Source organism: Condylostylus longicornis, unplaced genomic scaffold (genome assembly GCF_029603195.1).
Source record: "Condylostylus longicornis isolate FDR11 unplaced genomic scaffold, ASM2960319v2 ptg000048l, whole genome shotgun sequence".
Lineage (NCBI taxonomy): Eukaryota > Metazoa > Arthropoda > Insecta > Diptera > Dolichopodidae > Condylostylus > Condylostylus longicornis.
In genome coordinates, this window is record NW_026578017.1 from 10884401 (window position 1) to 10897743 (window position 13343).

The window sequence follows — 13343 nt, forward strand, 5'->3', positions numbered from 1 at the left end:
TATAATCAAATATTTTCATATTAAATTTTATACAAATTGAACAAATTTAATTTAAACAAATTTTTTGTTTTTTTTTTTTTTTAGTTTATTGGACTCGTATTTGCTTGTTGCTTAGCAAATAATGTACGTAATTACAGAAGAAGGTCAGCATATTAAATACATACATACATATATATTTTTTTGATAAAAATAAAAGAAAAAAAATTTACAAAACGCTCAACTTTTCAACATGATAAAAACTTTTTATTATTAATAAATAATAATATATAATATAAATATAAATTATTCATTTGAAATAATAATTTGAATATATTCTAAATTTTAATACATATAAAATACTTATTATTTTTTTTTTCAATGTAATTTGAATATAGATTTTAATTTTAATTTAAATTTTGGATAGAATTTCTTAAATAATTTGTTTATTATTTTCTACAAATTAAATCAACAAATTTATGTAATATGAATTTTTAAAATTATATGTATTTGATATATAAAAAGTAAATAAAATAAAAAACCAATAAATTTACCAAAATAAAAAAAAAACAAAGATTTTAATTATTTTCTTCTTTAATAATCTAATAAATTAATAATGTGCTTTTGTTTTTAATTTCTCAAAACAAATTAAAATATATATGAAAATATTTCTATTTAAATAAGCAAATTATTCTAAAGTTTCTTTAATTTTTTTCAAAATTCATTAAAAAAAATAATGTTAAATATGAATGGTAATTAAATATTAATGTTAATTTTATTTAATAATATCTATACAAAATATTATGGATATGTATTTGTACACTTATTAAAAAAAATTAAATAATTATAGAAATTTTTAATATATTTAATGTTATTGCAGAATTTTGAGACTTTTAAAGCAAAAAAAAAAATTTGAAATTTCCTACTATTATTTTCATAAATAAAAATTTTCTAATAATAATCAAAACACATACAAAACATGACTTAGGCCATAAATGTGAGTCTCTAAAAAATAAAGTAGTAGAAATTTCATATTTTTTTATTCAATTTTAAACTAAAAACAATAAAAAAAACAAAAAGAAAATATATTGAAGCCTTACAAAAAATTAATAAGATTTACAAAAAAAAAAAAAATTTCAAAGTGTTTTTAAACAAAGTAACACAATACATAATACTTTTTACACTTTATAATTATTTAAAAAATAAGTAAAAGAAAAAAAAATGAAAAAAAAAAAGAACAAAAATGTACAGAAAAACTTCAAGCTTTGTTTTAAAAAAAAAAGCAAAGTAAAAATAACACCATCAACTTTTACATACAGGATCAAATCGGTTTGTTTTTGGGAGCGAGAATTAGATTTTAATAGTGAATTTAGTTTTTAAAAGTTTTTTTTATAGCAGAACTAATTTTTTATACGAGTATAGCACAATAAAATTAATTTTAGATTTTCTTTTTTAAAATATTTAGAATTTAAATATCTTTTTGAAATGTAAAGTACAAAATAGAAGCATTATAAATATAACAAACAGGCACGGTACGCACGGCAGTCACACAAATAAATTATAGAAACAAATATTTTTTATTAAACTTTTCTTTTTTTTAAGAATTTTCAATATGACTGTAATTACTTTAAATTTTTAATAAATATATTTTAATTTTTAAAAAATGGGAATAGATGGGAGGAGATACAAAAAAAAATCCTGTATGTTTTGCAAATTATTAAAAATATTGACACGCAAATATTCAAAAAAAAAAAAAACCAAACACACAAAACTAAGCAAATAAAATTTAAAAATTATCTAGATTTAAAAAAAAAATTTAAATTTTTAAAAATTTATTTAAAATCGACCAATTTTTATTGTATGTACACTTTTTACTAAACAAAAAATTTATATATATATATACATATATTTGTACTAATAAAATTTACATAAATTTTAATAAATATTGAAAATAAATATAAAAAGAGAAAAAAGATCCTCAATTTTCGAACGAAACTTTGTTCAATAAGAACCTAAAAAATTAAGTCGTCCTTTTATTTTTTTTTTTTGAATTTTCAGTTTAATTTTCTATTTCTCATTATATAACAAAACTAAATTTATAAAATTTATAAAACATTTTTTTAAAATTTCATAAATAAATATGAATTTTAGGTAATTAAGTCTCTTTTAAAAACGAAATATGGCATAATTAAAAATTCAATAATTTTATAAAAAAAAGGAAAAATACTACTTTATAATATTGTTGTTACTAATTTAAAAAAAAAAACGATCTACATTTGGTAAACAAATTCTATATTTTGCAAACAAAAAAAATAAAAAAAAAAATAATATTCAATTCCGTTCACATATATTATGTACCTATATAAATTTGTATAAGTACGTATAATTAAAATTAATTGCCTTTAAATAGAGTTCGAGATGAGAGAAGTTTTTGTAAAAAAAAAAACAATTTTTTTTTTGAATTAAATACAAAATTTTTTAAATATTTAACTTTTAAATGTTATTGGTATTTCAATATTATTATAATAAATTAGTGTATACGTATGTATTATTAATTATAAATAAAAGAGAAAAATATCCTTATGAAGGTAAAATTTTTGTGAAAATTATATTGCATTTGAACAAAACTATGATTTGGTTTAAAAAAAAAAAAAAAAGAATTTATTTTTTGTTTATTTTTCAAAATTAAAAGAATTCCACGGTTTAATAAATCTATCAGAATAATATTTAAAATTTAATATTAGTATTAACTTTTATAATAATCCTTTTATCCTTTATTGCATACGTACGAGTACCTCTACATAGAAAATATGTATGTACAATATACCAATTTTTTTTTTGTTTTTCTTCTTATTGTACGAAAACCAATGTAATTTTAATTGATGGCTTTTTCTTTATATTAAAAATTTTTTTAATAAAGTTTTTGAAGCTTGAAGAAAAGAAAATTGCATTTTAATTTTAATTTTTAGTATTTTAGATTAACACAAAAAAATTCTTTTAAGCTGCAGCACTCAAAAATGATAATTTCAAAATAAAATCAATTTCAATATTTGAGCTTCTATATTGAAAATCTCAATAGTTTTTAATAATCTATCACTTCTGTGGTGATAAATCTTAGAGAATAAATAGGTGTAAGTATTCTTTAACATTTTATTAATTAAAATCTGGTAAGTATAATTTTTAGTTTTCAGAAAAAAAAAATAGTCTTTTCCTTTAATATTTTTATAGTTAATAACAATTAACTTAATTAGTGTGTTATAATTTTTACACAATAAGGGAAGGAAAAACTGCAAATTTTTGTGAATTTTTAAAATATTTGAATTCTTTTAGGAAATTATCAATAATTTTACAAAACTTGTGATGAAAAATTTGTTGTTTCATTGTTTCACTTATTAGTGTGAATCGACTTTTATGAATTAAATTTATCGTTAATGAATTTTGTAATCATCATCATTTGTAAAATTCAAAAAATCTCATGTCATTTATTTTGTGTAATAATCTTCAATGTGGTTATTTACATCTTTGATTTAATTAGTTTTTTCAAACATCTTTAAATTTAACAGTAAGTGAATATTTATAAGGAAAATATTTTACAGTTCATGAATTTTCTTAAAATTTTTTGGTTCGATTTAATGTTTATGATAAATTGAGTTCTAATAATGCTAGTTTTCTAAAAAAGTCCAGGGGTAATATTTGTTTTGTTGAAGAAAAAAAGATTAATTATTGAGAAAAGAGTGAATTTGTACTAAAAAGTTGCTGTTCTCTTGTAATGCGTATTGAATATCGGCGGAACGAATGAAATTTTTCGCGAATATGAATCTATTCTGATTGAACAGATTATCTGATGAATCTATTCTGATTAGCGAATTCGCCTAAATTTTGGCGAATGATCTGTCAAATCTGTCGAATGAAATATGAATGATATTCTGTGTGACAAGCTTGGCGAGTAAAAAATGAAATTAATACATAAGTATTTTTTTATTGGATATTTGGATATTATAGTGTTATAATGGAAAAATCTAAACTATCTGTAAAGTATGTTCATAAAATTCTACAAATTATTGTAAACAATATTGATTACTTAATGTTAATTTAAGCGTGAAAAAAAACGAACCAAAAACGATTCGAGCATTTAAATAAATTAATGGACAACAATCTTGTAATTGACTGACGTCTTGCAGTAGCAATAATTTGGATCATTCGCTTCGTCTTTCATGTTCAGGATAGGCACGAATCAATGTAAACCCGACAAATAATGCTAACATTCTTTAAATTATAAAAAATACGAGTCTCAACAACTGCTTTTTGAACGTTTTCTTTATAGTTTATCGTTTTATAAAATTGATTTAAAAAAAAAAAATTCAACCGCTTGTTAGAACAAAATTGAAAAAGAAAAAAATTTAAAATTAAGGGAAATCATTTACCATACCTGTTTCTATTGAACTTAAAAAAACTGAAAATGATTGTTAAAAGAAAAAATTATTTTTTTATATAAAGTTGGCATGCAATAACTTTTAGCTATAAAAAAAAACTTTTTATAACAATGATCTTTTTGAATATTTTGTTTCTGTGTTAATTTTTGCAACGTTTTCTATAAACTTCTATAAAAAAAAGTAGTAAAAATAGTTTTGACTGAAACATTGCACTTTAAAAATTTTTATTAAATTTTTCTGTAAATTTAAATTTTTTTCTCTTCATAAATGCAATTGTAATACTTTTGATAAAGTCATAATAAAAATTTTGTTTAAATTTTTTATAACACCGCCGTCGTCGTCGTCTTTGAAATGCTATTATGTAACTATTATATCATTTTACTTGAAGAGCAAAAGAAAATAATAATGAGAAATCGAAGAAAAATTTCTCAGAGTACAAAAAACTCATTGTAAACTGGAAATTTATCTTACTTTTAAACATGCTGTAATAAATCTGTGATTGAAAATTGACATAACAATAAAGAATTTTATTACCACTTGGAATTTTTCTATCGTTAGTTGTATAAGAATTTTCATATTTTTTATATTGTTATGAACTTGGGTCAAAATATAAGATTATAAAAAATTTATAATTTCATTTACAATGAATAAATAAAATGTAGGGCTATTATGTCGCAGTAATACAACATTAATTAATATGAAAGCTTATGAGTCGTAATTTTTGATTGCATATCACCATAGAATTGCTGTAATTTTGAAGTCGTGCATACCTTCACGAACAATAGTCTAATATAACAAATTTTTTCAAAGGGGATTAACAAAATATTGTAAATTTTATTTTCTCGATTTTGATTGAACGAATATGATCTGAACAATGAATTAAGGTTTAATTAAAAATTAGTCTTTTTTCCAATCCTATATTGTTAATTAGTTATCCTCATTGGTTATTACTGATAGTGTATTAAGAAAATATGGTACGAATATGGTAATCAAACATGAATAGTCGTGCAAAGGTATTCAGTTTGAAGTAAGCTAATAAATAATTTAAAAAGAGAAACCGTTTCAATATGAAATCATCTACAAGAACCCCGTAATTGGAATATGAAGAACGTAGGAAACATACGCTATGTTGTGCTTTTCTTAAATTCTTAGTATACTTACTACTGTTTTCTATTAGTAATGAATTGCAAGTAGATAAAAACAAATCAAAAAAATTATTTCAATCATAAATTCCCAAAACTTATTTTAAGAAAACAAAAAAATGATAAAAAAAATTGAGCAATAAAAGTCAAGAATAAAAAAAAAGTTTTTCTACGAGAATTTTTCTAAACTTTAAGCCGGAAAATTTTTACGTATAACTTTTAATTTTATATAAAAAAAATTTTAAACGTAACGGGAAGTAAAATGAAATTCTATAAAAGTTTGGCAAACTTTTTTTTTTTTTTTGACAAACATACATACATACATTTATTCATACTCTACTTAAATCATTTTTAATAAAACTGAAAAAATCATAATGATATATAAAATTCTTTTATAGTATAACAGGAGGTATCCAATTTCAAGCCTTAAATTATAGAATTTGAAAAGTTTGTCCATAAAGCAAACAAGTCATTCATTTGATTGTTATGGAAAAAATGTATTTGAACTTGTAATGTGCGAGAGACTTTGTTATCAATAAAAATTTATTTGTTGACAACAAATTCTGTTATTTGTTGTCTCAAGAGGTCGTTGTATACAAGAGAGGTTATCGTTGTATTTATTTATATTTGGAAATCTTTATTTCATATTTCTTAATTTAAAATATGTTTAATTGTAATTGCTAAATTGACTGTAGTATATTAGTATATGTACACACAAATTTAAGGCTTACAGGTATTATAAAATATCTGTAATTAATTTGAAATTCGACAGTGTAACTACCAGTTACAAAGTTTTAAGGTTATAATATTTTATACTACTGAATCTACAGGAAATAAGCAATATTCTTGGCCTCGAATATAAAGAACTTGAAATTGAACCGATTGAAAATTTCTTAAATAATTGTTAAGTTTATATTGAGGTAATTACTACCGAGTTTACAAATATAACAAATATGTAATAGGCTCTACTTTTTAATTAATTCGTCCTTTGTAACATACAGCTCCAAATTTATTTCAAAAACGGATAAATCTAAAAGAAGCTGAAAATCTCGATAAAAGTACAAAGGAACTTAGTAAAACCACATAATGGATCGTTGATAATTTTATTTGGAAGTTGAAATAGATATGTATCACTCTTTGTTCTCATGTATTTGGTTTAAATATTAATATTGATCCACACTTCAGTCTTGTACTGTATAAATTCAATATTGAACTGTAATAAAATGTTAACGATGAAATTTCATTTGAAATGTATAAGTGTTATTTTTTCATTTACAATACCTATAATATAGACCTCGGTAATTCAAGTAATCGTTATCATCTTTTAATTTCACCTTAATTTTATTTAGAGTGTGCAAAATCTAATAAGAAGTACAGTTTTAGCTTTATAAATATGAAATATTTATAAAGCTTAATTTTTATAATCTAAAGCAAATGATTTTTGCGGAAAAAATAATTTTGATTTCTGGTTTTGCTTCATAAATTTAATGGTTAATGTTTCGCTTTCACTCAAAGCTCTAAATTCCAAATTTTCAGAATTTGAATGAGAGTAAATAATGTTGGATATCTTGTTATGTAAAATAATATGTTATTGTCTCACTACCACCATAAATTTTATAAGTTAATTGTCTAGTATAGCAAGAATAATTTGTTGTCCATGGTTTTTCGAAACCTTACATTAAATTATGAATGCGCCATAGTGTAATTTTTAAAGTGTCTTCGTAATTTTAGTTCCAATTTATAATAACTTTTATGTTATCGATGTGGCATATAAGGTTAATGATTGGGTTTTCATTTTTACATTAACAAAATACTTATGTTTTAATATTACAGTAATAATATTTTTTTTTTTATATATGTATGTTCATGTTGTTATTTGTTATATTAATAATCAGTTTCAAATAAACCAAAAATAAATAAACGAAAACAAAAAAAAAATTCATTTTTTGTTTCAGAATTTTATTCTGATATTCCATTTTTTATTATTGTTTCACACCAATTCTAGATTGCTGGCATTCTCATTGTTATTTTTAGTGGAGCAATTATTGCTGAAACAAGCGAAACATATAATATTAAAGATGCTGAAAGTTCTGTTGTACTAGGAATTTGTTTACTAATATTAGGTGCAGCTATAACTATTGTTGCATTCTTTGGATGTTGTGGAGCAATTAGAGAATCGATTTGTATGTCTATAACGGTAAGTTATAAATATAGATATTATTATTAATTCTGTATAAATACTGTATAAGAATATATACATATGTAAATGTATTTATGAATTAAAATATATGAATGAAGATGTAAAAAGGATATGTATGTGTATATAATATGGAATACACAATATAAGAGAATAAAAATTGAATTTAAAAGTAAATGAAGTTAGTAAAATTTGTTCTTTGTTATTGTTGTATAAGGTATGAATCATTGAAAGGAAATTTAGTTTACTCAGTAATGATTACAGTTTACGACAAAATCTAATAACACTGTCGAATTATAATAATTAGGCAAATATAATAAAAATTAACTGATTGCTGTTTAAAATAGTCTAAAGAAATTAATGGGCTTATTATTTATAGTGAATTTGGCAAGAAATTCGGCGAATGTTATAGTGTAAAATTGTGTATGGCACAAATACGCTTATTTTTCAAAAGTATCGAGAACTTTATTGTGACAGTTTGCTTTCAAAAATTGTCAATACTTTACAAGATTGCCATTTCGGTTAAAAATTAATGAATAAATCCATTCATTGTTCATAATATCATATGCTGACTAAATCAACAAATTTTTCTTTTTAAAAAATCAGTAAAAGTCTTTTAAATAAAGGGTTAAATGTCAAAAAGCATAAAAGTATTTAGAAATCGTGAAACGTAATTCTAATGCAAAGTAAAAATATTTTTTTTTGGCTAACATTTTCTTTCTAAATAATATTAATACGAAAACCAATATTTCAAAATATTTGTGACTTTTCATCTTTTCAGAATTTTTAATATTTTTTCCAAACAAAAAATTTTTAAAATTTTGCGATGTACTGTAATTAAATGATAATCTGTATTGCATACACAAAATTAAGATTTTAAAATTTCGGTGAAAATTTTTAAGGCGTAAAATATTTCATATTCTATTATTATTTTTATTACTATTATTGTTTCATCGATTACTACAATTAATACTTGCATACATGTAAATAATGTGCTCAGAAGTGTTTAATAAATAACAAATGAATTTTGTTAAATAAATCGCGGATCTATGCAAACATAGTATTCCCATAAACAAATTATAATATTAGAGGTAAAATTAATATTAATAATCGTATGTACGTTGGCATTAATTGAAGTACATACATTATGATTTTATAAAATTCAATTGAAAAAATTATTATTGTTAATGTATTGGTGTTACATTAAAATGTTATATACCAATATTATCAATATTTCTGTGTAAACTAAACTTCCTTTCTTTCCAAATATTATATTGTCATTCATATTATAAATATGTGCATACATTCATACATATATAGTGTGTAATTATATTGAGAGGAATGACTATCACACAATACTGTTATTATTTCAATATTTTTACTCTTTTCTTTTTGTTTTGTTTTTTTTCTTCTCTGTTCATTTTATTCAATTTCAGTACATGATATTATTAGGAATTTTACTGATACTACAAATAATATTCATCTTAGTAATTGCCTTAGGAAAGGATAATTTTGTTGAATCAATGAAAATAATTGTTAATGAAGGATTTAAAAATCGTAATGAACATCCAGAATTAATAAATGGTATTCAAACAAGTGTAAGTTATAATATGTTTAATAATGTTAATTAATATTACAATATAGTTATAAAATTGTTTTTTTTTTTTTTTTTATAAATAACAATGAAAAAAAATTTTCAAAATTTTTAGTTTCATTGTGTATAATCCAAACCACATACATAATATTATATTATAATAATGCAAAAACAAACTTAAATTTGTATAATTATGCAAACGAAGGAATATAACTTCATTGTGCGGTATAAGAGTATGAATTTCAGTGTTATATTTTATGCTCCTTTTAAAATTAAGAGAGTTAGGGCCGTCTATCTCGCTATTTTACTCGGAAAGTGAGAAGAAGGTGAGTAACTATCATATACTTGTATGATGCAATTTTCGATTGAGAAGAATTTTTCCGATTGCGTATCTCGTTTTTTTTAAACTGTATACAAAAAAACTTTGTTTTTGAAAGTGAAACATTCAGTCGGTAATTTAAGAAAAAAAGCAAAAATCCAATTAAAAAAATGAGTAATCCATTAGAAAATACTGAGTATTCTGATTTGATAGTGAGTAAAAAGTGAGTAAAAAAGCGAGATACACGATCAGGCTGTTAATTTTTAAAAGGTTTACTAAATTTAAATGTTTCTGTTAAACATTCTGTGTTTATTAGAAATGAAATATTTCTGCTTAATTAATTTAGTAATTAATTAATTATGGAAAACAAAACGATAGTGATTTAATTTTGTGATATGGTAAAAAGCTTGCATTTCTACTGAGAATTATTTTTAATTAATTTCTGTTTAGAAACAAGGAAAATGCGGGTCTAAGTCAGAGTTTCGGTAATTTTCCTAACGATAGTTTGGTTATGCAACTTTAATATAAAATTCATCGATTATTTCCATTCAATTCATAGCCTATCAGACTCATTACTTTGAAATTCATAGAAAATTGTTAAAAGTTTGCATGAAATATTGACTGAAATTTTTTTCATTTCAAATAAATTAAAAATTGTTACGACATAATATCACAAAATTTAAATAGCTAAGGTATATATAAATGTCATGAATTTTTATTTGATTTAACAATGTTTTAAATTCATGCTTATGCACAGTAATTTTTTCTGGAATTTAAAAAAAAAGTTTTAAAATAATATAAATTTAGTAACAATAACGTGAATTCTATATGTAAAAGTTTTGTGGTTTCAGCAATTACAACAAAATTTAGATGGAAACTGAGATTTTACAACAAATTGAAGAAATTTTTGGAAAATTACTACTCCATTTTCCATGTCCAATTTGTATTTTTAAATTAAAATTTTCTAAATAAATTAAATAAGAAATTTTTAAATCTATGAGTGGAAATGTTGTTATTCTCTATACTTATTAGTGTATTAAGGTACATACATAAATACATACAGATATAAATAAAAATAAAGGGTAAAATTATTTTTTATCTCATTTATTTTATTTTTTTATATAATATATTATTTGGTTGGATTATACACGAATAAAACTTGTTTAACTACATACATATAAACTACATACAAAAAACTGATATTTATTTTTAAAAATATTATTTTAATCCTTTCAAACAAAAAAAACAACAACAACAAAAAAAAATATTATTATAGATGAAATGTTGTGGTGTTGAAGGACCAACTGACTATCATGCATTTGCTAATACAGGATTCTATCCAGATTCATGTTGTGATCCTGATTATAAACAAAAGGATTCTAATTTTAAATGTTCATCATTGCATGTATATAAAAAAGGTTGCTCAGATGATTTTCAACAGCATTGTACAGATATATTGAATGCTATGTTATGGTCATCTGTTGCTGTTGCTGCAATTGAGGTTAGATTTAATTCTCAAACAAAAACAAAAAAAAATTTTAATATAAAAGAAAATAAATTAAATAAAATTAATTTTAAAGAATTATTAAAGAAGATTTTTATTTTTTTATTTTATATAAATTGAAGTGGAATATATACGTGTATGTAAATGTATATATATATATATATATATATATATATATTATGTAAGCACATATAATATTATTTTAATAATTTCTTTTATATATGGAAACTGCAAAATCCTGTTAATAGTATAGGTTTAATTATTTAATCTTTTTGTTTCTTATTTAATTAAAATTTCTTATAACAATTTCTTTGATATGTGGATTGCTAAAGAAACTCGTTTTAGCCGATTCGCAATCACATAGCTAGAATTATAATCAGTTTTATTAAAGAGAATCAACATTATCCACATTTTTTTGTTATTTAAATCGTTAAGATATTTCTAGAGAAATTTTTATTTTATTACCAATTTTATTGAAGGGTAAGAAATTAAAATTAAGTACTTGGTTTAGATACTTATTTCAAGGCATCCGTATAGATGTTGCAAATTTGCAAATAAGTAAGGTGAACCAATTAGAACAGCCACTTTCCATGAAGTTTTTTCCAAAGTGACATGTTCAAAAACCATTTTGATGATATCTCAACTTTGGAAAAGCCTCTTTACATATTTGTCCACAAAATGCGTGTAGCATTTACATTTATAACACGAAATTAAGAATATTTCTGTTACCAAGAGATAATTCAAATAATTTTTTTTTTATTACAAACCACTTTATATGAGCCAAGATATGATGATCTCGAAATTTTTGAAAATTTTATGAGAAATTTAAAACTTAATAAAAATCTTCTTGGAAAATTCTTTAAATAGGTTTTTTTATTTTTTAAATAAAACTTTAATATTTTATTTTTATGACTATTACAGTTGGCTGGAATTTTAAGTGCATGTTGTTTAATTGTTAACATTCGTAACAATAAAAGAAGATCGGCTTATTGAGGAACTAAAAAACCAAAAAAAAAAAATCGCGAATCTTAATATATAAAAATTATATTTAAAAAAATTATGAAAAACAAAAACCAAATATTATGTTTCATAAATACAATATTTTATTTTTCAGAACTAGAAAAAACCAAAAAAAAAACAAAAAAATTAAAAAATACAAAAAAAAATATAAAATGTTCAAAAAAGCTAAAAAAAAAAATCTGAATTTGAGAAGAAATCGTGTCTTATATTCTTAAAGAACTTGTCTTCGACGATAATTTAAACTTTTTTGTTAAAAAAAAAAAACCAAATTTTTTTGCTCAAATATTGTAAAAAAAAGTATAAAACTTTTGTTACTTTTTAGTTTGTAATTATTTTATTAATAAAAAAAAATAAGAAAAAAAAACTCAAACGTTATTATTAAAAACAAAAAAAAACGAGAGAAAATTTAAAAAAAAAAACTCAAAATTTAGTACACAAAGAAAAACCTTTTTGAAAATTGAGAATCTCTCTCAAATTTTTCTAATATTAAATTTTTTAATTAAATTAATAAAGGAAAAAGCTCAAAAACTTAAGAAATTTTGATTCAAAATTTTGTGTTCTTCAATTGTTTCTTTTACAGTTATTTGAAGAACAATAATATTATATTGCTCAAATATTGATGTAAGAGAAATTGTACTAAAAAAAAAACAAAAAAAAAACAATAAAATTCACTCATCTTTCGAATTCACACGCTCATTAATTTTTTCAATTGTAGTTCTTTCTCCCTACATATTTCCAAAGTTATTAAAATTTATTTCCTTTTTTTTTGTTAACGCTATCATAATTACTCCTAAGCTTGCAAGTAAAACTAGTAAACACAAATACTTGCGAATCCTTAAAAATTTTTAAAATAAAGAAAATATTTCATATATTCGGGAATTTACTTAAATTGAACAGAATTTTGTTTTATATGTTTTGAGTATAACAGATCTTGTGATCGCAAAAGTAAATAATACATAATACTGAATTCAGAATAAAATGTTTGAGAAAATATTCTTACAATAGGATTGACACGAGAGTAACTGAAACGAATTAATTGCACACATGTAATTTAATTATTTTTTACATTTTATACAGCCAAAAACTATAATATACAAGATTATTGATTTGATACAACTCAAATACATACTTCATTATTAATATGTGTGTAATTGCATA

At 21.5% G+C, this 13343-nt stretch overlaps 1 protein-coding gene across 3 annotated transcripts in view; it reads left to right on the forward strand.

The window, feature by feature from the left end:
- LOC129610721 (23 kDa integral membrane protein-like) overlaps nucleotides 1-12403 on the forward strand; it is a 98845-nt gene extending 86442 nt beyond the window's left edge. The window contains exons 3-6 of one of the 3 annotated variants that reach the window (XM_055523388.1): nucleotides 7557-7748; nucleotides 9185-9346; nucleotides 10938-11162; nucleotides 12087-12401. In XM_055523388.1, the coding sequence (XP_055379363.1) occupies nucleotides 7557-7748; nucleotides 9185-9346; nucleotides 10938-11162; nucleotides 12087-12158 (651 nt within the window). In that variant the 3' untranslated portion in view covers nucleotides 12159-12401. Of the gene's footprint in view, nucleotides 1-84; nucleotides 1739-7556; nucleotides 7749-9184; nucleotides 9347-10937; nucleotides 11163-12086 lie in introns of those variants that run through there. The other 2 variants (XM_055523389.1, XM_055523390.1) reach the window with 2 other exon arrangements.
- The last annotated feature ends 940 nt before the right edge of the window (nucleotides 12404-13343 follow it).